This window comes from Salvelinus sp. IW2-2015, unplaced genomic scaffold, assembly GCF_002910315.2.
Source record: "Salvelinus sp. IW2-2015 unplaced genomic scaffold, ASM291031v2 Un_scaffold3081, whole genome shotgun sequence".
Classification (NCBI taxonomy): Eukaryota; Metazoa; Chordata; class Actinopteri; order Salmoniformes; family Salmonidae; genus Salvelinus; species Salvelinus sp. IW2-2015.
The window spans coordinates 25,543-53,021 of record NW_019944372.1 but is presented as its reverse complement, the minus strand read 5'-3'; the positions used below and the strand labels follow the sequence as shown (position 1 = coordinate 53,021).

The 27,479-nt window shown below is 43.2% G+C and overlaps 1 protein-coding gene across 1 annotated transcript in view; it reads right to left on the bottom strand.

Moving 5' to 3' along the window:
• Nucleotides 1–9,792: 9,792 nt before the first annotated feature.
• The window catches only part of pidd1 (p53-induced death domain protein 1), a 27,970-nt gene continuing 10,283 nt past the window's right edge, over nucleotides 9,793–27,479 (bottom strand). Inside the window, 6 exon segments of the mRNA XM_070440863.1 lie at nucleotides 9,793–9,881; nucleotides 9,920–9,993; nucleotides 19,578–19,783; nucleotides 24,054–24,161; nucleotides 26,017–26,132; nucleotides 26,219–26,342. Coding sequence (XP_070296964.1) covers nucleotides 9,793–9,881; nucleotides 9,920–9,993; nucleotides 19,578–19,783; nucleotides 24,054–24,161; nucleotides 26,017–26,132; nucleotides 26,219–26,342 — 717 coding nt within the window.

Sequence of the window (27,479 nt, the reverse complement as noted above, 5' to 3'; positions counted from 1 at the left end):
GAGAGAGATATCAGTAGACTACAGTTGATTACAGTAGATACCCAGACATGCCTAATCTTGATATTATTTGGCATCTGATAACACATATAGACTAGGACACTTACAACACTTTCATTCCCTAAGTGATTTTTACAGTTCTTGACATTGAGTGCATACATGTTTGTTGTATTACGAGATTCCTGTAGGGATTGAAACCCACCCCTTGTTTGTTGCCTGCCCTCGAGCCCACACAGACTCAATTCTCTACATAGTTGAATCCCAATCTGTTTTAAAGAGCACTTACCGTAACCTCAGCCGAGATGTCAAGGTCTCTCCGGTTTGGACGCTAGAGTGTGATTAGTATGTATGGCCATAGGGGCTACTAGACAAGAGTATGCACCAGGGAAGGATCATATTTGGTTTCACAATAATCCGACTGACCTTTCCTCTTCCTGCCTAGCAGTAAGGATTTATATAACCCAATACCCATCTACAGAATCACTCTCTTCCTTTTTATTTCTCTCTCTCTGGTCTATAATCGACCTTCCTTCCCTGGTGTCTATCCGTCCGTCTCTCGGTCTGCCTTGTTTTACTTCTTTGTCTGTGCTTCTCTCTCTCGATCACTCTCTGTATGTCTGTCTGCCCCGACTCTCCTCTGTCTGCCGCTGCGCTTTCTCTCTCTGCTGTCTACCTACTATCTCTTCCCTGTCCTACCTCGCTCTGTATCCCTCTCTCTCTCTCTGATGCCTCTCTCTCTCTCTCTCTCTCGGTCCTGCCTCTCTGTCTCTCTGTCTGCTTTCTCTTCTCTCCCACATCTGGACTGAGGTAAGCCTGTCAAGTCCTGCACACCTCTAATGAGAAGGTATGCTTCAGAATAGTCTGTCTACTCCTCCTCTTTCCCTGATTGCTACCTTGCTCTGTCTCCTCTCTCTCTATCTCCTCTCTCTCTCTCCAACATTCCTGGACTGAGAGGTATAGACCTGTTCAAGCCTCTAATTGAAGCTTCAGAATAGTCCTGTTTATGTCTATGAACATCATTGTTTTCACAGTCATTACAGACAGGCAGCATTTCAGCATTTTCTAAGTGTCAGAAAAGTGATTCGCCTGACGTGACTTTTAACAAATAGAGAGAATCAACTGCCCTTGTGGGTTTTGATGTATTTGTCTTTTGTTACTAGAACACTGTGTGGCCTTAGAATTCTCCTCTCACTGGCCGCAAACATCCATTTATCTTCCAGCCAGACAGAGTGAGGATAGCAACACTTGTGAGGTTTAGTCCAGCCTATGTGCAGGCAAGTGCTCTCATTCTATGGAAGTGTAAAAACAACAGCAGTAAGCATTACAGATACAATAGCCTACTGATTGCTGTAGGACGTTCTTACTCATAGGTTGTCTATAACTATTTATATCTTTGAATATATTTTGGAGAAAAAGAATTGGTAGCTGAAACACACCAAAGGACAAACTGTGATAATTCTCCTGGACCTGTAGGTAAAGTAGTCTAACCACATGAGACCATCTTTCCATTCAAAACTAAGACAGTAGACCGTCCGCGTGTCAGTCCAAGACAGGGACTCATAAATAATTTCACAGCTGCAATAGAATGGTGCACAGGACTGGGACTAGGCAATCACAGCAGTCCTGCACTGTCTGACTGCTATAAATTAAAATGCTTTAAATCGGGAAATGTAGCATAATGAGACGATAATCCACATGTCAAACTATTGCACGCAGGGCAATTACGCAACGTCACGCACGCCAAGAATTTGGTCCCATATCTCTACCAGCTGCGCAGAGCTTCCTAGTCCGATTCCTCACACACACACACACAAACACACGCCTGTGTCTGAACATCGCTCAGGCAGGCTGTCACACGACAAATCGTTACGCCACCTCCCAAGGTCTCCTGGGACTGCAAGGGAAACATGTATAATCCCCCTGTCGAACCGCTAATCCGGGATAAAACACATCTCGACCCGGTCGGAGTAGCAAAGTACACATGTACACCAAATCGGCATTTCCTAGCAAATTTGCTGCTAATTATTAACCAACGAGAGTTAAAATCCGTGTCCTCACGGCTACTCTAGTGGTATTGGATGTTACCTAAACTACAGGCATCATGCGTAGCCTACGTAGGCTATAGGCTACATCCCCGCTTTCAGCGTGTGAGGGACGGTAAAAAGTCGCAATAATCATCCGCGATTTAGATTGAAGGCCACCGGAATTTTACTTATATTCCAAAATCATCTTCATAAGACCAATCAACTGTATTCATGTCAAATCACAACAGAAATTCATATCCTGCCCACATAAACGGGAAGGATTGGCTTCTTTGACCCGAAGTGGAAGGTATCACGCCACCGCCGTTGGCAACGAACAGATTGGCTGGATTAGATGAAACGCTTAACGTTACGGGACTCACTACACATGCATAACCACAATTCTCTATTCGTAAACTCAACAAACAAAAATGCATCCTATCATTTTATCAGTAGTGAGGTAGCCTAATATCACAACGGCTTATTTCCGCGTATCCATGAAGACATGCTTTATCAGAAATGATTTAGATATCCTTTACTCGAGCAACTATTCACATCACCGTTGTGGTGCAGTTTCCTGTTAATTCAGATGGATATTAAATCTGGGTTGAAATGAACCGTTTTCCTCTGGTGTCCTTCTCGCTTGCGTGGCAGTCTGCTCTGCTAACCTGCCGTGTTGACATAGCATTGTGTGTCCTTGGAGGGAGGGATAGAAGAGGAAGGGGTGGGAGGGAAGAAGAGAAGGGTGATGCATGGAAGAGAGATTTATATATTATAATAATTTTTTTTTAAAAGGGAAATGAGATCATGGCCTCTAATGTGGCCGGTTAGATTTCCAGTGACTGCAAAGGTGTAACAGCCGCGAGGGTAACAGCCCAAATAATGGAGCGTTCCTAATAGGCATGTTGGGTCACCACGTCACGTCAGAACAACTTTCAATGCAACGGCCCGAAAGACAGGAGAAAAAAATATGGAAAAAAAAATGTTATAATAATATCTTCACAAAAGTAGTGCACTGTGGCCTTTACTAGTTAGTTATTAGCAGACCGAATAGCCTTCGTAACGTGCATGGCCCCCGGCCAAAAAATTACATTCTGCCCGTTCAAGAAGAAAATGCGCAACCCAACTTCCAACACATCGAACCGGCCATGTTTCAATGCACCTTGGCATAATTCTAACAGTCGGGAAATCTATTGGAGGCATACAAGACACCATTCTTTTCACGAGAAATTCCATCATTTTGTGTTTTCTTGATGGTGGTGGAAAACGCTGTCTCAGGCGCTGCTGTCAGAATCTACCAATAGTGTTAAATTGGGTTGAGATCTGGGACTGAGACACATCCTCTATGTTCCTTGACCCCTCTTCAGTCAATGAGACTCTGGTGACTGAGAACACGATCTCTATATCCATTGAGAGCCCTCTTTCAGTCACTGAGATTGTGATGAGACACATCCTCTCGTTCCTTTTGAGAGCCCTCTTTCAGTCACTGAGATCTGGTGACTGAGACACATCCTCTATGTTCTTTGAGAGCCCTCTTTCAGTCACTGAGATCTGGTGACTGAGACACATCCTCTATATTCCTTTGAGAGCCCTTTTCAGTCACTGAGATACTGGTGAACTGAGACAACATCCTCATATTCCTTTGAGAGCCCTCTTTCAGTCACTGGATCTGGTGACCTGAGACACATCCTCTATGTTCTTTGAGAGCCCTCTTTCATCACTGAGATCTGGGACTGAGACACATCCTCTTAGTTCCTTGAGAGCCATCTTTCAGTCACTGAGATCGTTCTCTCAGCCATATGGGCAACTGGGCATTTTATAACCATGACCCTAAGCATGATGGGATGTTAACATACTCTAAGAGTGGGACGCTAATGACCCTAGACATGATGGATGTTACATGCCCCATAATGGGAATGTTAACATGACCCTAAGCATGATGGGATTTTAACATGACCCTAAGCATGTGGGACGTTAACATGACCCTAGCATGATGGGATGTTAACATGACCCTAACATGAATGGGATGTTAACATGACCCTAAGCATGATGGGCTGTTAACATGACCCTACAGCATGATGGAAAGTTAAACATGCCCTAGCTGATGGGAGTTAACATGACCCGCTAAGCTGAATGGGTGTTAACATGACCCTAAGCATGATGGGGGTTAACATGACCCTAAGCATGATGGGCGTTAACATGACCCAAGCATGATGGGCAGTAACATGACCTAAGCATGATGGGATGTTAACATGACCTAAGCATGGATGTCAGATAAGCATGATTAAAAGACCCTAAGCATGATGGGAGTTAACGACCTAAGCATGATGGGATGTTAACTGCTTAATTAACTCAGGAACCACAAAAGGTTCCTTAACAGCTTCTACCCAAAGCCATGAACAAATATCAAATGCCCTGCCGGACTATTTGCACTGACCCCCCCCCCCCCCCTCCCTTTGTTTTATACTGCTGCTACTCAGTTTATTATCTATACATAGTTACTTTACCCCTACTACATGTAATATTACATTCGACTAACCTGTACGCCCGCACCTGACTTCAGTACCGGTACCCCCTGTATATAGCCTCGCTATTGTTATTTTATTGTGTTACTTTTTATTTGATTTTTTAACTTAGTTATTTAGTAAATATTTCTTAACTCTATTTTCTTAAAACTCTTGTTGGTTAAGGGCTTTGTAAGTAAGCATTTCACGGTAAGGTCTACACCTGTTGTATGCGGGAACATGCGACATGCAGCAATAAAATGTGATTTGATTTTGACACCTGTGTGGAAAGCCACCGCTTTACAATACACTTTGTTATCCTCAATTTAACTCAAGTGTTTCCTTTATTAGTCAGTTACCTGAACGCTAGCCTAGTAGTAGAACGGCTAGCCTAGTAGTAGAACAGTTACCTGAAGCTAGCCTAGTTAGTTAAGAAGTAGCCTAGTAGTAGAACGTTACTGAACGCTAGCTAGTAGTAAGACAGTTTACTGAACGCTACCCTAGTAGTAGAACGCTAGCCTAGTAGTAGAACGGCTAACGCTAGTAGTAGAACGCTAGCCCAGTAAGTAGAACGCGCCTCTAGCTAGTAGTAGATCCAGCGGTAGCCTAGTTAGTAGAACAGTTTACCTAACGCGTAGCCCTGAGTAGTAAGAACAAGCCTAGTGTAAACACTAGCCTAGTAGAGAACGCTAGCCTAGTAGTAGACACGTTAGCCTAGTAAGTAGAACAGTTACCTGAACGCTAGCCTAGTAGTAGAACGCTAGTCTAGTAGTAGAACAGTTACCTGAACGCTAGCCTAGTAGTAGAACACTATGGCCTAGTAAGTAGAACAGTTACTTGAACGCTAGCCTAGTAGTAGAACGCTAGCCTAGTAGTAGAAACAGCTAGGCCTAGTAGTAGAACGCTAGCCTAGTAGTAGAACGCTAAGCCTAGTAAGTAGAACGTTAGCCTAGTAGTAGAACAGTTCACCTGAAACGCTAGCCTAGTAGTAGACGCTAGCCTAGTAGTAGAACGCTAGCCTAGTAGTAGAACGCTAGCCTAGTAGTAGAAGCGCTTAGCCTAGTAGTAGAGCGCTAGCCTAGTAGTAGAAGCTAGCCTAGTAGTAGAAGCGCTAGCCTAGTTAAAAGTTAAAAGAAAAGCTAGCTAGTAGTAGAAACGAGCTGAGTAGACGGGAGGAGGGAGACACAAGGGCATCATTGTGAAGGTTATTCTGAACCAATGACCTGGAGTATAAAAATAGGAAAATGAAAGATGATAAATCGAGGGACGCTTGATAGGGACGCGACGGCATGGATTACCACCGACTGGGGTCTATAGAATATTATGGAATAGAGTAGGATGACGAGGTAACAGACATTTACAGGAATAGAGTAGAGGATCGAGGTAACAGACATTTACAGGAAGAGAGTAGAGGATCGAGGTAACAGACATTTACAGGACATGGAATAGAGTAGAGTAGATGACCTAGGTAAAGACATTTACAGGAAGAGAGTAGAGGATCGAGGTAACAGACTTTACGGACATGGAATAGAGTAGATGACCTAGGTAACAGACCATTTACAGGAAGAGAGTAGAGGATCGAGGTAACAGACATTTACAGGAATAGACTAGAGAATCGAGGTAACAGACATTTTACAGGAAATAGAGTAGAGAAATCGAGGTACAGCATTTACAGGACATGGAATAGAGTAGAGGATCGAGGTAACAGACATTTACAGGAATGGAAATAGAGTAGAGAATCGAGGTAACAGACATTTACAGGAATAGAGTGAGAATCGAGGTAACAGAACATTTACAGGAAGAGAGTAGAGGAATCGAGGTAACAGACATTTACAGGACATGGAATAGAGTAGAGAATCGAGGTAACAGAACATTTACAGGATAGAGTAGAGAATCGAGGTAACAGACATTTACAGGAAGAGAGTAGAGGATCGAGGTAACAGACATTTACAGGAATAGAGTAGAGAAATCGAGGTACGGACATTTACAGGAAGAGAAGTAGAGAATCGAGGTAACAGACATTTACAGGAATAGAGTAGAGAATCGAGGTACAGACATTTACAGGAAATAAGAGTAGAGAGTCGAGGTAAACAGACATTTACAGGAAGAGAGTAAGAGAATCGAGGTAACAGACATTTACAGGAAGTCATCATCGTGTTTACTTACAGAACATGTGAGTAACAAATACATATAATACGGTAGAGGTATACACAACTCATACACAAACTCATACACATCTCATACACAACTCGTACACAACTCATACACAACTCAATACACAATCTCATACACAACTCATAGGCAATACAGTGACTTGCGAAAGTATTCACCCCCTTGGATTTTTCCTATTTTGTTGCTTTACAACCTGGAATTAAAATATTTTTTTTGGGGGGGGTTGTATCATTTGATTTACACAACATGTCTACCACTTTGAAGATGAAAAATATGTTTTATTTGTGAACAAACCAAAATAAGACAACAAAACAGAACTTAAAGGTGTGCATAACTATACCCCCCAAAGCCAATACTTTGTAGACACTTTTGTAGCAATTACAGCTGCAAGTCTCTTGGGGTATGTCTCTATAAGCTTGGCACATCTAGCCACTGGAATTTCTGCCATTCTTCCAGGCAAAGCTGCTCCAGCTCCTTCAAGTTGGATGGGTTCCGCTGGTGTAGACAGCAATCTTTAAGTCATACCCAGATTCTCAAATTGGATGAAGGGTTCTGGCTTTGACTAGGCCATTCCAAGACATTTAAATGTTTCCCCTTAAACCACTTCGAGTGTTTCCTTTAGCAGTATGCTTAGGGTCATTGTCCTGCTGAAAAGGTGAACCTTCCGTCCCAGTCTCAAATCTCTGGAAGACTGAAACAGGTTTCCTCAAGAATTTCCCTGTATTTAGCACATCCATCATTCCTTCAATTCTGACCAGTTTTCCCAGTCCCTGCCAATGAAAAACATCTCACGCATGATGCTGCCATACTGCTTCACTGGGGGATGATTTCTGGGTGATGAGAGATGTTTGGGTTTGCGCCAGACATAGCGTTTTCCTTGATGGACAAAAAGCTCAATTTTAGTCTCATCTGACCAGAGTACCTTCTTCATATGTTTACGGGAAGTCTCCCACATGCCTTTTGGCGAACAACCAAACGTGTTTGCTTATTTTTTTTCTTCAAGCAATGGCTTTTTTTCTGGACACTTTTTCCGTATAGCCCAGCTCTATGGAGTGTAACCACTTAAAGTGGTCCCTATGGACAGATACTCCAATCTTCTGCTGTGGAGCTTTGCAGCTCCTTCGGGGTTATCTTTGGTCTCTTTGATTAATGCCTTCCTTGCCTGGTCCGTGAGTTTTGGTGGGCAGCCGTCTCTTGGTAGGTTTGTTGTAGTGCCATATTATTTCCATTTGTTAATAATGGATTTAATGGTGCTTCTGTGACTTCTGAAGGTATTAGGTTGCACCAGATCATATTTAGGGGCTTCATAGCAAAGAGGGTGAATACATATGCACGCACCACTTTTCCGTTTTTAATAATTTAGATTTTTTTTTAAACAAGTTCTTTTTTGAATTCACTTCACCAATTTGAACTATTTTGTGTATGTCCATTACATGAAATCCAAATAAAAATCCATTTAAATTACAGGTTGTAATGCAACAAAATAGGAAAAATGCCAAGGGGGATGAATACTTTTGCAAGGCACTATATCATAACATCACAAATGAATCACTTCACAGTTCAGCTCAGAGGCAACAGGAGGTTTACAAAGACCTCCTCTGGTGATTTCAACAGGTGTATATTGTATATCTGACAGGAATGATGCCACAAATAACAGGACAAGAACACAAGAGTGATGGGTCCATTCCTTCACCTGTCTGTTTATCAGCAAGTCAAGAACACATTGTTCAATAGAGGTGCCAGGATTTGAATAAAACACCAGTCCAACAAACAGTTTTGGGGTCAATTTAATTTCAATTCTAGTCAATTCAGAAAGTAAACAAAAATTCAAATTCCACATTTTCCTAATTGAAAACTTAAAAAGAGAATTATAATTTCAGTGTGCTTCCTGAATGAACTGGAATTGACATTGACCCCATCCCTGTCAGCAGCATGTGTTGTTTTCCTTCCTCTCTGTGCTACAGTTCTAACAGCCTCCATTAGAGCAGCTGAATGGCTGGCGGCTGGGTGATGGTACACACTATCCAGACCATACCACACGTGGCGGGTGTTCAGGTTAGTCAAGTGTAAGACGGCCATCTGTACCTAGTGTGGAGCCACCATCTCTGCAGCTGAGCAGGGCTGGAACACACAACTGAAATAGTCCATGTCTCTCTACAGCTGATGTTCTCAGCTCAGTTTGTCCATGTCTCTAATGCAGTACCGGTCGGTCCGGCCTGAGGCTTTCCACTGCAGAACGGTTTGAGTCCCGGCCTGAGCTTTTCCATGGATTCAAGTAACTGTCCAGTAAAAATCTCACATTTAAAAGTTCATATTCTGTTAACTCATACCCAAATAATGTTTTTGACTTATTCAATACTCGTATTTGTGGCCAGAGCATAAATTGGAAAAAACACTTTAAACCCACCTTAAACTTGTATCTAAAAACAGAACGTTTAAAAAATGCTTGCTATATTCAATCAGCGTTCACGCGTGAATATTTTCAATGACCATATACGCCCACACCATTACAACACAGAAAAGTTACTTTTAACATATTTAAATAAAACTATTTAGAAGAAGACTATTTACTCATTCGTCATAATTTGGTCCATTTCTTTTAATTAATAAAAACAGTTACTTTAAACCCCAGTGTTTTACTGAGTTCAGTCATCTCCTCTTCCTGTAACCCACTCTTCCTCAGTGTGAAGATGAGCTGCGTCTCTTCCTGTAAACCCCACTCTTCCTCAGTGTGAAGATGAGCTGGTCTCTTCTGTAAACCCACTCTCCTCGTGTGAAGATAGCGTGGTCTTCCTGTAAACCCACTCTTCCTCAGTGTGAAGATGAGCTGGTCTCTTCCTCTGTAAACCCCACTCTTCCTCGTGTGAAGATACTGTTCTCTTAACCCACCCTCCTCATTGACTCTCTATACTTCCTGTCAGTTGGTTCAGTTAACGTGAGGGATCTGTGTCTGTTGAAGGCCTCTTCTCTTCCTCTTCTAGGCCCACCCTCCTCAGTGACTCATTATACGTCCTCTGTCGATTGGTTCAGTGGACATGAGGATCTGTGTCTGTGAAGGCCCTTTCCTTCTCTTCTAGGCCCACCCCCTCAGTGATCATTTAACTTCCGTGGTCCAACCTCACAGTCTTAATCTCCTCGAGCCAGGTCCTCCTGCCGCTCTCCACCATGGCATCTACCAACCTGGGCACTGCACCAATACCCTCCTGGCCTGGACCTCCAGCGGACGTGACCCAACACCCTCCTGCTGCTGACCCCGGCCCAGTGGAACAGCCATCTCCAACACCAGGGCCCCTAGTTGTCTCTGAGGAGAGAGAGAGAGAGAGAGAGAGAGAGAGATGGAGAGAGAGATGAGAGAGAGGAGAGGAGAGAGAGAGAGAGAGAGATGGAGAAAGAAGGAGGAGCAAGAGAGAGGTATCTGTAAGGGCTTCCACAAATGTAGGGTTTTCGTGTAACCAAAACGGCCTCTATGTAACCAACAGGTAATCTAAAGAAAGAAAGAAAGAAAGAAAGAAAAAAAGAAAAGAAAGAAAAAGAAAAAGAAAAGAAAGAAAGAAAGAAAGAAAAGAAGAAAGAAAGAAAAAGAGAAAGAAAGAAAGAACGAGAGAGACAGACAGACAGACAGACAGAGAGAGAGAGAGCAGACAGAGAGAGAGAGACAGAGACAGACAGAGAGAGAGAGACAGACAGAAGAAGACAGACAGAGAGACAGACAGAGAGACAGACAGAGACAAGACAGAGAAGAGACAGAGAAGAGAAACAGCAGAGAAACGTACAGTGGTGACTATAACTATGTTCCCTGAAGGAGGTAAATTAAGGCTCAACACAGCATGGGTAGAGCCTCTACTGAAGAACATTAGAATCACGCCTGAAAAGGCCAATTGAACACCGTGCCTAACCAGAAGCTCCGCATTCCACAGGCGATAGACCCGAAGTACAGATTCATTCCTTCAGTACGGGTCTTCACCGATTCCAGAACCGGCGACGCGAGGCAAACAGTGTTATAGTCATAACTATACGTTCCCTTTCAGTCGGTCGACTCGGTACAACACAGCTATGGGGATATGAAATACATAAGCCCCAAAGGCCGATCCCAGTAGACACCAAAGAACGACCCGCGACAGACCACCCAGAGTTACAACCCGACAGTTAAGCCTGTGGTACCCGTGTATGGCGTAAATCCGCTCGCTGTCTAATGACCCTCTCCAGTCCCAGCCATAGCACACTGTGGGCTACATAGGATGCACACTCTCTCCTTCACCACTCTGGCACCAAGAGATAAAACACTCTCTCCTACACCACTCTGGCATCCAAGAGATAAACACTCTCTCCTTACACCACTCTGGCATCCAAGAGATAGAACACTCTCTCCTTACACCACTCTGGCATCCAAGAGATAGAACACTCTCTCCTTACACCACTCTGGCATCCAAGAGATAGAACACTCTCTCCTTACACCACTCTGGCATCAAGAGATAAAACACTCTCTCCTTACAACACTCTGGCATCCAAGAGATAAAACCTCCAAAAGAATAGTCAACTCACCGCAGCACAAATATCTCCTACGGGCAACCTTTAAACAACGGCACGTACACCGCTAGGTCATTCCTGCCATATGCCAGATAAATAGCCTCCACAATCCAGTCAGAGAGATAGACTGCTTAGCAGAGGACTGCTTAGAGAGACTGCTTAGAGAGACTGCTTAGAGAGAGACCTGAGACTGCTTAGAGAGAGACTGCTTAGAGAGGAGACTGCTTAGAGAGAGACTGCTTAGAGAGAGACTGCTTAGAGAGAGACTGCTTAGAGAGAGACTGCTTAGAGAGAGACTGCTTAGAGAGAGACTGCTTGAAGACTGCTTAGAGAAGACTGCTTAAGAGAGAGACTGCTTAGAGAGAACTGCTTAAGAGAGCTGCTTAGAGAGAAACTGCTTAGAGAGAAACTGCTTAGAGAGAAAACTGCTTAGAGAGAAACTGCTTAGAGATGTAGAGAAGACTGCTTAGAGAGAACGCTTAGAGAGAGACTCTTAGAGAGAGACTGCTTAGAGAGAGACTGCTATTAGAAGAGACTGCTAAGAGAGAAACTGCTTAGAGAGAAACTGCTTAGAGAGAGACTCTTAGAGAGAGACTGCTTAGAGAGAGACTGCTTAGAGAGACACTGCTTATAGAGACTGGTTAGAGAGAGACTGCTTAGAGAGAGACTGCTTAGAGAGAGACTGCTTAGAAAGCACTCGACCAGCGAAGCCGGATTAGCAAAACAGACAAAAAAGTTGGTCACACAAACGGACACACCTGGTCCGCTCAATGTACATGGTTAAGCTCGTACCGGACACACCTGGTCCGCTCGTACCGGACACACGGGGACACGCAACCTCCGCTGCTCCTCAGAAGAGAAAGGAGGATGTGAAAACCTGTAGGACAGTCATGACCACATGACCCAAATCTCCCGCCGAGGGTGCCAGACCTGCCCGTACACCTTGGACAACGGGTCCCTGTAGCAACGGGGGATGCCACGAGTCTCCGACTAAAAGGTGAATGATCTACACGAACCGATGCTTGTGCTTCTAGTTCCGACCATGCAGGAATATCTAACAATTTCACAACAACTACCTTATACACACACAAGTGTAAAGGAATGAATAAGAATATGTACATATAAATATATGGATGAGCGATGGCCGAACAGCATAGACAATGTTAGTGATGGCTGTTTAACAGTCTGATGGCCTTGAGATAAACAGCTTCTTTCAGTCTCTCGGTCCCTGCTTTGATGTACCTGTACTGACCTCGCCTTCTGAATGATAGCGGGGTGAACAGGCAGTGGCTCGGGTGGTTGTTGTCCTTGATGATCTTTTTGGCCTTCCTGTGACATCGGGTGTGACTCCTGAGGGATGTCAGGTATCCACGCGGGTTAGCACCAAGCCTGCTGCCAGCACATAGCCCGAAGAAAACTCGTGTTTCCGTCTTCCTTAGGTCTCGAGAATCTCGCTGACCACAGCACGGTCCGTTTAGAATAACCAAGCGACTTAATGCTACGTATGCTAAACGAGAGAGATACACAAACAATTCCACCTTGGGAGGCCAGAAATCACCAGTGGCAGTATGCTAGCTAGTTCGCCTTGACGAGTCAGCTAACCTGGCTAGCACACTATGCAACGCTGTTTAGCCCAGCCTGATCCCCGTCCACATAAGACCGGATCGTCGACCAAGTCCGGGAAGAGAGGTAAGCCACCCTCAGTCTTCAAGTCTTCCCCTCAGCCGGCGACAGAGCGCACAGGAAACCGGGTTAAGCTAGGGCAGCACGCCTCGACCCGGACAGACAAGACATTTGATCTAAACAACGCCCCTCAATTCATCCCCAGGTCCCATAACCCAGCCGAGATACGGGCACCCGTGAGAGGAAACCAGAAGAAATCCACACGTTTGCCAAGGGAACCTGTACSTACCATGGACTGGACTAGGGGAATGGAATGGTACCAGCCACGGGCAAGCCACTGTTCCTGACACCGGTCCCCGCACACAAGCTGACCCGACCGCCGAGACATACCCGACAGACAAAGCGTCAGTATCTTTTTAATTTATTTGGGTCATGAACCCAAACCGGGCTTGTTAGCCTTCGTAATAACTAACAGATTCAGCAGGGAAAGTCCCGAAAACAGTTACCAAGCTTAGACACCACAACKTCCAGAAGCATGAACACACTCTCCTTAAGTGGCACAGCTTCCGGTGAGGCACGGTGAATGAACGGTGTTCATTGGCCTTGTCAGGCGTGAATCTAACGTTCTCCAGTAGAGGGCTCACCCCATAGCTGTGTTGTACCGAGTTGACCGACTGAAAGGGAATAGTGGTTGCGTGAGAATTGATCAAACGTGAAGGGAATGCTGGAGTCAAATTGCTCAGATTAATTCAAGTCGTTCTTTTCTACAGTGTAAACACACCTGTATTGGTATCTGCCTCCATGCATATCAATCACATAGAAATACTGTTCTGAAGATTGACTCACAGAAGAGAGAGATTTTTTTACATTTTAAGTCATTTAGCAGACGCTCTTATCCAGAGCGACTTACAAGTACATACATTCATACTTTTTTTTGTACTGGCCCCCCGTGGGAATCGAACCCACAACCCTGGCGTTGCAAGCGCCATGCTCTACCAACTGAGCCACACGGGACTAATGAGAGAGATACAGAGAGAGATAATAGAGAGAGAGATAATTGAGGACTCAGCACAATACCATTAGAAGTCTTGCCTTTTCAAAGACTAATTCCATTCACACACACACATTCTCTCTCTCTCTCTGGTCCTCTCTATCCCCCCTCCCTCCCTCCCCTCCCATCCCCCCCCACTCTTCTTTTTCCTCTCTCTCTTGTCTCTTCTCTCTCTCTCTCCTCTCTCTCTCTCCTCTCTCTCTCTTTTCTCTCTCTCTCTCTCTCTCTCTCTCTCTCTCTCTCTCTCTCTCTCTCTCTCTCTCTCTCTCTCTCTCTCTCTCTCTCTCTCTCTCTCTCTCTCTCTCTCTCTATCTCTCTCTCTCTCTCTCTCTCTCTCTCTCTCTCTCTCTCTCTCTCTCTCGCTCTCTCTCTCTCTCTCTCTCTCTCTCTCTCTCTCTCTCTCTCTCTCCTCTCTCTCTTCTCTCTCTCTCTCTCTCTCTCCTCTCTCTCCTCTCTCTCATAAAAATACCATATGAAGTGTTTTTCTGCAGCATCAGCATGAAGCTTTTTTGTTTGTTAGCATGTTCATCATCCTCAAACTGACATAAATGCTGCCCACTGAAAATCAATGTTAGTCATCCCCTACTTGAGGCAGAGAGAGCCGAGGAGCAGCGAGAGAGAGAGAGCAGAGCGAGAGAGAGAGAGAGCGAGAGAGCAGAGAGAGGACAAGCTGGAGGGATAATGTTTTTTTGTTTTAATCCCTTTTTTTGTCAGTCCCTGACTCGCGCACTAAAGCCATCTGGAACACTGCAGGAGATCACACTGATACTCAGATGTATATCTCTCTCCCTACACCATCAGTTATCTCTCCCTACACCACTCAGTTCTCTCCCTCTCCCTACACCACTCAGTTATCTCTCCCTCTCCCTACACCACTCAGTTCTCTCCCTCTCCCTCACCACTCAGTTCTCTCCCTACACCACTCAGTTATCTCTCCCTCTCCCTTACACCACTCATTCTCTCCCTACACCATCAGTTTCTCCCTCACCACTCAGTTACTCTCCCTCTCCCTGACACCATCCCATTCCTCTCTCTCCCTACACCACTCTTGTTTCTCTCCCTCCTACAAACCACTCTGTTCTCTCTCTCTCTATCCCTATACCACTCGTTCCTCTGCCTCCCTCTCTACACCACTCTGTTCTCTCTCTCCTTCTGCTCTCTCCCTATACCACTCCGTTCTCCTCTCCTCCCTCTTCTACACCACTCTGTTCTCTCTCTCCTCTATCTCTCCCTACACACTCCGTTCCCTCTCCTACACCACTCCATTCTCTCTCTCCTCTATCTCTCCCTACACCACTCCGTTCCCTCTCCTCCCTCTCTACACCACTCTGTTCTCTCTCCCTCTCTCTTTCCATACAACCACTCCGTTTCCTCTCCTCCCTCTCTACACCACTCTGTTCTCTCTCCTCTCTCTTTCCATACACACTCCTCTCTCTGTCCCTCCCTCTCTCCCCCGACTCCCCCTTCATGTCTCTTCCAGACTCCTAACAAGTTAAATCCCTCCAGTGAGAATTGAAGGACTTTAGTTATCCTATGCTAATACACCATGTGCCTGCCCAACATGGAGCACATCACTTGATCCCTCTCATCCAGAAATAGTACACTGGGCTGGCACAGAAACAATAACTATATTTTGCAAATCTGCATCCCTCTTGATCCCGCTCATCCTAAATCCTTCCTTGATAAAAAGGGAAATGACTCATGATAAAGATGTAATAACCACTGCTTATAAATGTGCTTACGAATGGGTTATGTATGGATTATGGGCGCAGTGGTCTAAGACACTCTGCATGCGCAGTGCTAGTTTTGCCACTAGAAGATTCTGGGTTCGAGCCCAGCCTCTGTTTCAGCCGGCCGTGACCGAGAGACCCATGGGCGGCGCACAATTGGCCCAGCGTCGTCCGGTTAGGGGAGGGTTTGGCCGGCAGGGATGTCCTTGTCCCATCGCGCACTAGCGACTCCTGTGGGCGGGACGGGCGCAATGCACGCTGACACGGTCACCAGGTGTACGGTGTTTCCCTCGACACATTGGTGCGGCTGGCTTCCCGGGTTAAGTGGGCGTTGTGTCAAGAAGCAGTGCGGCTTGGCTGGGTCGTGTTCCGGAGGACGCAAGGCTCTTGACCTTGCCTCTCAGTACGCGACTGGAGTTGCAGCGAGTGAGACAAGACTAACTACCAATTGGATACCAAGAAATTGGGGAGAAAAAGGGGCCAAAAAATGTATACAAAATGTATGTGTTTAGTTATGGACTATGAAGGGTTATGATATGGGTTATGTTAATGGGTTATGATGATGGGTTATGAATGTTGTTATGTATGGACTATGAATGGGATATGTATGGTTTATGAATGGTTTATGTAATGGGTTATGTATGATATGTGGAATGGGTTTATGTATGGACTATGAATGGGTTATGTATGGGAGTATGAATGGGTTATGTATAATGGGTTATGAATGGGTTTGAATGGTATGGACTATGAATGGGTTATGAATGGGTTATGTATGGACTATGAATGGGTTTTTATGGGTTATGAATGGGTTTTATGTTGACTATGAATGGGTTATGGGTTATTTATGCGGTATGTATGTAACTATATGGATATGAGGATATATGGGTTATATGGGTATATGGAATGATGGGTGATGGATATGTATGGACTAGTGGATTATGAATGTTATGTGTTTATGAAGTGGGTTAATGTATGGACTATGAATGGATTATGAATGGGTTATGTATAGTTTATGAATGGGTTATGTATGGACTATGAATGGGTTATGTATGGACTATGTATGGACTATGAATGGGATATGTATGGGTTATGTATTGGTAATGTATGGACTATGAATGGATTATGTATGGGTTATGTATGACCTATGAATGGGTTATGTATGGGTTATGAATGGGTTATGTATGGATTATGAATGGACTATGAATGGGTTATGAATGGTTATGTATGGACTATGAATGGGTTATGTATGCTTGTGAATGGGTTATGTATGGGTTATGTATGGGTCATGTATGGGTTATGTATGGGTTATGTATGGACTATGAATGCGATATGTATGGGTTATGAATGGGTTATGTATGGACTATGTATGGGTTATGTATGGGTTATGTATGGACTATGTATGGACTATGTATGGGTTATGTATGGATTATGTATGGACTATGAATGGGTTATGTATGGATAATGTATGGACTATGAATGGGTTATGTATGGTTTATGAATGGGTTATGTATGGGTTATGTATGGACTATGTATGGACTATGTATGGACTATGTATGGGTTATGTATGGATTATGTATGGACTATGAATGGGATATGTATAGGTTATGTATGGATAATGTATGGACTATGAATGGGTTTTGTATGGATTATGTATGGATTATGAATGGGTTATGTATGGTTTATGAATGGGTTATGWATGGKTTATGTATGGGTTATGTATGGACTATGTATGGGTTATGTATGGGTTATGTATGGATTATGAATGGGTTATGTATGGGTTATGAATGGTTTATGTATGGATTATGAATGGGTTATGTATGGRATATRWATGGGTTATGTATGGGATATATATGGGTTATGTATTGGTAATGTATGGACTATGAATGGATTATGTATGGGTTATGTATGACCTATGAATGGGTTATGTATGGTCTATGTATGGGCTAAGAATGGGTTATGAATGGGTTATGTATGGATTATGAATGGTTATGTATGGACTATGAATGGGTTATGTATGGGTTATGTATGCTTATGAATGGGTTATGTATGATTATGAATGTGTCATGTATGGGTTATGTATGGACTATGAATGGGATATGTATGAATTATGTATGGTTATGTATGGACTATGAATGGGTTATGTATGGGTTATGAATGGGTTATGTATGGACTATGTATGGACTATGTATGGGTTATGTATGGACTATGTATGGATAATGTATGGACTATGAATGGGTTTTGTATGGATTATGTATGAATTATGAATGGGTTATGTATGGACTATGTATGGACTATGTATGGGTTATGTATGGATTATGTATGGACTATGAATGGGATATGTATGGGTTATGTATGGATAATGTATGGACTATGAATGGGTTTTGTATGGATTATGTATGTATTTTGAATGGGTTATGTATGGTTTATGAATGGGTTATGTATGGTTTATGTATGGGTTATGTATGGACTATGTATGGTTTATGTATGGTTTATGTATGGTTTATGTATGGATTATGAATGGGTTATGTATGGACAATGAATGGGTTATGTATGGGTTATGTATGATTATAAATGGGTCATGTATGGGATATGTATTGGTTATGTATGGGTTATGAATTTGAAATGTATGGGTTATGTATGGGTTATGAATGTGTTATGAATGCGTTATAAATGGGTTATGAATAGTTTCTGAAGTCCTTATGCACTTAACCTTCAAATAAAGGGTTCCCAAACATATTGATGAGGGTGAGTTTAACTCGTTATTCTTAGGTTCAGTTTTGTTCATGTCCTATATTAATCTAGCTTCATGATAATCCCACAGTTTAATCTGCATAGTGTTGGTAATGAACAATGTGACACATCACTTTACAACAGGTCAAGGTCAGTATGGAGATCTCATCTGATGCACATTCACCACGTGAATCAGAGTCAAATAAACTCAGATTGATTCAGAATCAAATATTATACAACTGAAACCAAAATGTATTCTAAATGAAATACTGTAGGACTCAAATAAAGATTGATCAGACATCAATAAGGACGGACTCCTCATACTGTACTCCTTGATAAACAGAATTAAATGTTGGTGTTAGTTTATGAAGGGACAGAATAAAAAATAAAAAAATAATTCATGCTAATTTTCATGCATATCTTGTTGCAACCTCAATGGAAATAACTGGAAATACTGACACATGTAATGTGTCATACGGCCATCGCATACGTTTGTATTCCAGAGGTAGTTTCCAGAGAATAATGAATTCATGTACTTTAACTGTTAAGATCGTACACGGTTTCATTTTGTCTTAATTCATTTAGGGTTACATATGTCATCTATTATAAAGGTTATTTGCAAGCCCCAAATCTAGAATGTCATTTTTTTGTTGTATTATATAAATTTACAAAGTTCAAAGGTCAACCTCTGTTTGCTTTCTGTTCCTATGAAAGGTTATGACCATTCACAGGGGTACTGAAACTATCCATTTGATTGCTGTGAGTGAGACCTATCCTGAACCAGCACCGGAACCTCCCATCCCAATAAAAAAACTAAATATGCACCCTGGTCTGTAAGAACATCCACTGGCATAGGGGCTATACGCTATACGGTTGCATGCAGGGTGGTTAATCATTCTAAAGTGAACACGTCCTGGCTCTTGTTCATTAGGGTACATAACGAGGGAAAAAACGTTTCAAAAGTCATCTGCAACAGAAAAAAAAATGAAAGATTGAGCTTTTCTCAAGTCCAGGAAGTCCCTCCCAGTCTCAAAACCCGCTTTTTTTTCTCTTACATTTGGTGCCTAATGAACAGGACCCTGGGCTCTCCATCACAGTAACCATCATGCCAACGTGTATTTGTACTTAATGCAAAATGAATGTTTCTTATTGGATAAGTACAGGTAATGCCTCCCTGTTTCGATCAGTTTTCTTACATTTGGTGCCTAATGAACATACCCACCTGTATTTGTACTGTATGCGGTCCAGCTCCTGGTAGCTGATTCCCAGGTTGATACCGATGGACCTCCAGTCCTGTCCGATCTGCAGGGAGATGGCCAGCAGGTTAGCCTCAGTCAGATACCCGCTCTCTGGGTCTCCCAGGTTCAGCGGAGGATACTGGGGCTGCTCCCAGTCCATACCATTACTACCACCCTCTGAGTTCAGGCCCTGAAGGGAAGGGAGAGAGGGTGGTGAGGACAGGAAGTAGAGGAAGAGGCTCATACCATTACTACCCTATCAGAGTTCATAGCCTGAGAGGGTGGTGAAGACAGGAAGTAGAGGAAGAGGCTCATACCATTACTACCCTATCAGAGTTCATAGCCTGAGTGGGTGGGAAAGTGTAAAATTAACCGTCTGGCTAAATCTGGAACATGTACATAAATATTTTTGGGTACTATTGTAGCTGGAAACAGTTGATTTTAATGGAATATTTACATAGGCGTACAGAGGCCCATTATCAGCAACCATCACTCCTGTGTTCCAATGGCACTTCCAAATATCCTGCCAGAATGTGTGCAGTTTGGGGCATGACCAGAAGAGGTGACCTAGGGTACCCTAGGCATATCGGAGAGACCGAGGGGTAAAGACGAGTGTAATTTGGTACAGCAATAGTCCAGTCTGTGAATCACTTTGTATTGAATAAGTTTGGTGTCGGGAGTTTATCGAGCACAAGTATCTGGAAGGCAATCAGCCCAAACTGTCATCATTAATCTCTATAACAAGGTCTTCCTCTCAGGTCTCCTTCAAATGTTGTGTGGAAACAGAGTAGTATGCTGTAAAGTGATCTACACATCTGGAGATCAAACTCTTGGGAGTCAGGGGCGAGGTTCATGAAAGTATACAGTTCGCGGGCAGGTGTAATTGCCTTAGAATTTGGTATATTTTAGCGAACATAATTTATTTTCTGAAGATACTGGAATAAATTACGTTGCCATTCAAAAGTTCGGGGTCACTTAGAAATGTCCATGTTTTTGAAATATATATATATTTGCCTAGAAGGCTAGCATCCCGGAGTTGCCTCTTCACTGTTGACGTTGAGACTGGTGTTTTGCAGGTACTATTTAATGAAGCTGCCAGTTGAGGACTTGTGAGGTGTCTGTTTCTCAAACTAGGCATTCTAATGTACTTGTCCTCTTGCTCAGTTGTGCACCGGGGCCTCCCACTCCTCTTTCTATTCCGGTTAGAGACAGTTTGCACTGTTCTGTGAAGGGAGTAGTACACAGCGCTGTACGAGATCTTTAGTTTCTTGGTAATTTCTCTCATGGAATAGCTTTCATTTCTCAGAACAAGAATTGACTGACAAGTTTCAGAAGAAAGATCTTTGYGATGTCTTTGCTGATGCTCCAGATACTCAACTAGTCTAAAGAAGGCCAGTTTTATTGCTTCTTTAATCGGAACAACAGTTTTCAGCTGTGCTAACATAATTGCAAAAGGGTTTTCTAATGATTAATTAGCCTTTTAAAATGATAAACTTGGATTAGCTAACACAACGTGCCATTGGAACACAGGAGTGATGGTTGCTGATAAATCGGCCTCTGTACGCCTATGTAGATATTCCATTATAAAAAAATTCTGCAGTTTCCAGCTACAATAGTCATTTACAACATTAACAATGTCTACACAGTATTTCTGATCAATTTGATGTTATTTTAAAATGGACCAAAAAAAAGAGCTTTTCTTAAAAATAAAAAAAACAAGGAAGTGACCCCAAACTTTTGAATGGTAGTGTAGATGAGGGGAGATCGTACACCTTCCTCAACTGTGCAAATATGGCAAAAGTAGTATTAATGTAAAAGTCTGTAATAGTAATAATGCCCTTTCTCTTCCAGAATAGGAAAGTACTGTCAGTTAGTGAGGAGGAGGAGGGGGGGGGGGAGGATCTACCACACAGGGGTATGCATCTTGCCAATAAACCAGTGCTCTAGCATTTGCAGCCTAATAACAACGCTGAAAATTTGGCAGGCTTGATCATGTGGGGTTTTTTTGGGAGGGGGGGGGGGCGTACTTTGTATCCCCACACAAAAAGGCAAGATGTTAAAATCCGCAGATTCTGAAAGAGATACAAGGAATTTTGGTGACTGTAGCCATTTTAATAGCACAGCCTATCATAGAGGGAGGCAACACTCTCCAGATCTCAGTGTTAAGCTTTAACTTCTCTGTCATGTCTAGATACTGTAGTTCCAATTATAAATCAATTCAGCATGGGGATGACAACACTTAAATATTTAATTATTTTCTCTCGTGATTTTAAAAAGGTATTTTAAGTCTGGGTTTAATTCACGCCTTTAAGAGGCATGAATTCACTTTTATCCCAGTTTATGGCGTACCAAGAGACCGCTCCAAATGATTCGATGAGCTCCAACAGCGGTGGGAGTGACTCTTCGGGGCGTGAAAGGAACAAAATGACGCCATCCGCATATAGAGTGACAATGCGGTGATCAACCTTGCCCATGTTTAGCGGAGCAATGAAAACATGGCTCCTGATACTAGTAGCTAGGTAGGGCTTCCATAGCAATGCCGAAAAGCAACGGACTCAAGGGGCACCCCTGGCGGCAGGAACGTTGAAGTGAAAACGGAGGTGATTTATTGAAATTAGTGAGAACTGAAGATGTCGGGAACGCATACACACTGAACAAAAATGTAAAAACGCAACATGTAAAGTGTTGGTCCCATGTTTCATGAGCTGAAATAAAAGATCCCAGAAATGTTTCATACGCACTTCTTGCTTTCATATTTTGTGTACAGATTTGTTTCATTCCTTGTTAGTGAGCTGTTGATCCTTTGTCAAGATAATCCATCCACCTGACAGGTGTGGCATATCAAGAACCTGATTAAATAGCATGATCATTACACAGGTGCACCTTGTGCTGGGGACAATAAAAGGCCACTAAAATGTGCAGTTGTGTCACACAACACAATGCCACAAATGTCTCAAATTTTGAGGGAGCATGCAATTGGCATGCAGGAATGTCCACCAGAGCTGTTGCCAGAGAATTTAATGTACATTTCTCTACCATAAGCCGCATCCAACGTTGTTTTAGAGAATTTGGCAGTACGTCAACCGGCCTCACAACCGCAGAACACGTGTAACCACGCTAGCCCAGTACCTCCACATCAGGCTTCTTCACCTGCGGGATCGTCTGAGACCAGCCACCAGGGCAGCTGACGAAACGGAGGAGTATTTCTGTCTGTAATAAACGCCCTTTTGTGGTGAAAAGTGCATTTTGATTGGCTGGGCCTGGCTCCCAAGTCGGTGGCCACCCATGGCTACGCCCCTGCCCAGTGAAATTATCCCCATGAATATCAGGGACATTACCTTTAAAAGTCTATTGAATATCAGGGACAATGCCTTTAAAAGTCTACTGAATATCAGGGACATTACCTTTAAAAGTCTACTGAATATCAGGGACATTACCTTTAAAAGTCTACTGAATATCAGGGATATTACCTTTAAAAGTCTACTGAATATCAGGGACATTACCTTTAAAAGTCTACTGAATATCAGGGACATTACCTTTAAAAGTCTACTGAATATCAGGGACATTACCTTTAAAAGTTTATTGCTTAGCACAGATGTGTTGGTTTGAATCCCAGCCAGAGTGAAGTGGAGGATGAGGAGGAGAGAAATGGTAAGAAGATCCAATATTTACAAAGGATAGTGGTACTGGGTAGTGGGTACTCAAACATCTGACATGTCAAATCAAATCAAATCTTATCGGTCACATACACAAGGTTAGCAGATGTTTATGTGAGTATAGCGAAATGCTTGTCCTGATGCTTTGGAAAATAAAGACTTCACAAGCAGTTTGTGTGATCCCATATCTGTTTGTGCTGAATAGCCACCGCCGATGGTCATTGTCATGCCAGGCCAAACATAGAAGTTGGCTATACAGATGTAGGATCTTAATTTGATCACGCTGTTGCAGGAGAACTTTTCTGCAATTCAGGACATTTTAAATGTGTAGTGTATTTGAGGTTTAAAAAGGCTTCTGAAGATTTGTAATTTCTACTTTGAAATTTCAGACTTGATTTTCCTTATCAATCCCTACAACAATGTCCATTAATTATAATCTATAGAAAAGTTTGTGGTCATACACACATCCTTAAAAACATAGGTGCTGGGCTTATAAAGAATACTACGTAGTAATAACGCTGTGAAATGGGAGCTTAAAGAGTGGGCCTTCTTGTTCTTCATTCATTATAATCCAGGATGCAGGATTATTTTCCTTCTGTAGGAAACTGGCTCAAATTATGAGCCTACATCTGTACAGCACAAACAGATATGGGAACAGGCTAGAGAAGGGTGTCTCTGACTGAGCATGCTCTGTTCTCTTACAGGAAGTCCGAGTGGTAAGGTGGCCAGCCATTGGCTGTTGTTCTCACTTACAGTAAGTCTGAGTGGTAAGGTGGCCAGCCATTGGCTGTTGTTCTCACTTACAGGAAGTCTGAGTGGTAAGGTGGCCAGCCATTGGCTGTCGTGTCCTTTCCTTTTCCTGGCCACTTCCTGTGGTATGTCACTGGGAACCTCCCCTCGATAAAAAGACACCTGGAGAGGAGAGAGAACTTCAGATAGAATAGTCTTTCAATTTTATTTCATTTATTTAACCTTTATTTAACCAGGCAAGTCTGTTAAGAACAAGTTCTTATTTACAATGACGGCCTACCGGGGAACAAATGGGTTAACTGCCTTGTTCAGGGGCAGAACAACAGATTTTTACCTTGTCAGCTCGGGGCAAGCATTGTCAGCTCCAGCAAACTTTTGGTTACTGGCCCAACGCTCTAACCACTAGGCTACCTGCTGCCCCAAATAATAAAACATATGTTTTTTATCCTCTTAAGGATCGGACTCTTTTTTTTTCTTTTTTCACCTAAAATGACCAAATCTAACTGCCTGTAGCGCAGGACCTGAAGCAAGGATATGCATATTCTTGGTACCATTTGAAAGGAAACACTTTGAAGTTTGTGGAAATGTGAAATGAATGTAGGAGAATATAACACATTAGATCTGGTAAAAGAAAATACAAACAAAAAGAACATGCGTTTTCAATGTGTTTGTTTTTGTTCCATCATCTTTGCCAGCAGCATACCACCCTGCATCCCTCTGCTGGCTTGCTTCTGAAGCTAAGCAGGGTTGGTCCTGGTCGGTCCCTGGATGGGAGACCAGRTGCTGCTGGAAGTGGTGTTGGAGGGCAAGTAGGAGGCACCCTTTTCTCTGGTCTAAAATAAATATCCCAATGCCCCAGGGCAGTGATTGGGGACATTGGTCTGTGTAGGGTGCCGTCTTTTGGCTGGGATGTTAAACGGGTGTCCTGACTCTCTGTGGTTACTAAAGATCCCATGGTACTTATCATAAGAGTAGGGGTGTTAACCCCTGTGTCCTGGCTAAATTCCCAAGCTTACAATTGGCTCTTTCATCTCCCCTGTAACTATTCCCCAGGTCTTTGCTGTAAATGAGAATGTGTTCTCAGTCAACTTACCTGGTAAAATAAATAAAAATAAATATAATATTTGAAATGCAAGAGAAAGGCCATAATATATTATAGTAGTTTAGGCGCAATTTAGAGTTTGGCCACTAGATGGCATTAAAAAAAAAACTATGGTATTTTAAATCCCTAATGCGTATATATCATCTAATTACAATAATTTTGAAACATTTGTACCACAGCATTGTTGAATACTCGTTTCTGATTGGCTAAAAGAGAATTCTAGAATGGGCATTACATTTCAATATACACTGACTCGGTACCAGGAGTCGATTGATTCGATTTTATTTCTGTTTACTTTAGTTTATTTAATAAATATTTTATCAATTCTATTTCTTGAACTGCATTGTTGGTTAAGGGCTTGTAAGTACGCATTTCACAGTAAGGTCTACACCTGTGGTATTCGGCGCGTGTGACAAATAAAGTTTGATTTGAAGGGGCTTGAATTTTCGAGCTCTACCCATAGATTTCTCAGAACACTGAACCAATCACGGCGCAACTAGACAACAATACCAATCCCAACCCCTTCCACTGGCTGCCCCACCACCACAGAACGCACTGAGCTAGGCTGAAACACCTGCATTTTGGACCTGCCTTACCTTACTCAAGAAAACAAAAAAGAGACCATGTTTGTATGTGGCTTCGTTAATTCAAAAAAAAAATTGTAGATTATTATTWTTTTTTTTACATTGTTTGCAAACTGATATGTGACACGTATTAACGCCCCCCAAATTTTTTTTTTTAGCTAAACAGATGGGGCTCAAAACAGGTGTGTCCTCCATTATTTCCAAGGTAATGTTCAAAACGTTGGTGTTTATCCCTTACCTAATAAAGCACTTTATGAATAATGTACCATAGTTATAAAATGTCTGTATCTACTGTACACCCTCTCTATGTCAGGGGTCACTAGTCTCTCACCTGGCCCCTGATTGACCCCTCCTGCTTCTGTGTAGGACAGACGTACACCTCTTTGAGATTCTTCAACCGAGAGTAGAAGACAAACGACAGTCTCCCTTCCGCACAGTCTGGTCTGTCTGAAAGAGAGAGGATGTARTAGTATTTCACCGGGAAGATGTCCTTCAAATTGTATTTAAAATGTATCATTATTTCCCAAATGTACCTGCGCTGACGTCTAGGCCCCTCTCGAAGCCAGCGAAGAACTGCTCTCCCTCCAACAGGTCACAGAGGTCTGAGGGTTGTGGGCCATCGTACTGCTCTGACAGAGACTGCACTCTGTTGTCCACCTGTTACACATTGTCATACGGCACATCAGATATTTACTGTACACATTATGACATCAACACACATTATGACATCAACACACATTATGACGATATTTCGCGTTTGGTGTGGTGTGGGGGGGGACACAATCTATCCGTCTGGCCATAGTGTTAGAGTATGGTCTCTGTCATTGGTCCTTGAGGCTCAACTACCCAGCGCTGTGGTCCACTACCCAGAAGCTGTGGTCCACTACCGCAGAGCTGTGGTCCACTACCCAGAGCTGTGGTCCACTACCCAGAGCTGTGGTCCACTATCCCAGCTACCCAGAGTGTGGTCCCATCTACCCAGCTACCCAGTGCTGTGGTCCACTACCCAGCTACCCAGTGCTGTGGTCCACTAACCTACATCAGGTTCTATTGGCTACGTCTGTTAATAGTTTTGTGTAATATATTCCAGGTAGTGGCTGTGGTCACTACCCAGCTCTGTGGTCCGTACAGTGTACCTGAGCCCGAATCAGGTTCTATTGGCTACGTCTGTTAATAGTTTGTGTATATTATTCTAGGTAGTGCTGTGGTCCACTACCCAGCTCTGTGGTCGTACAGTGTACCTGAGCCCGAATCAGGTTCTATTGGCTACGTCTGTTAATAGTTTGTGTATATTATTCCAGGTACTGGCTGTGGTACACTACCCAGCGCTGTGTTAGCGGTGTGGTCCGTAGGGTCTACAGAGACTGAAGCAGTTTCAGGTCCAGTTCCTGGTGCTACAGAGGAGAACAGACCCAAACAGGTTCTGCTACAGTGCCTGCCTGCTGACAAGGTGGGTCCAATCAATCAATTAAGCCATTTTATTGATCTTCAGTCTGAAATGGATGATCTGCGTGGTAAGAGTTGGTGTTGGAGAAGAGAACCAACCCCAAACAGGTTCTGCTACAGTGCCGGGCCGGGCCAACAAGGTGGGTCGGTGTATATAAGATAAGAGACCAAGGACAGTCAGTGTTACAGCAGCATCACTTCCTGAGACCAAGAACAGTCAGTGTTATAGCAGCATCACTTCCTGAGACCAAGGACAGTCAGTGGCTGTATCAAATGCATTGTACATCAGACTTTCCACTGCAAGTTTTAGAAGTGCAGGAATGTTAGAAGATCACCGTGTGTTTGATT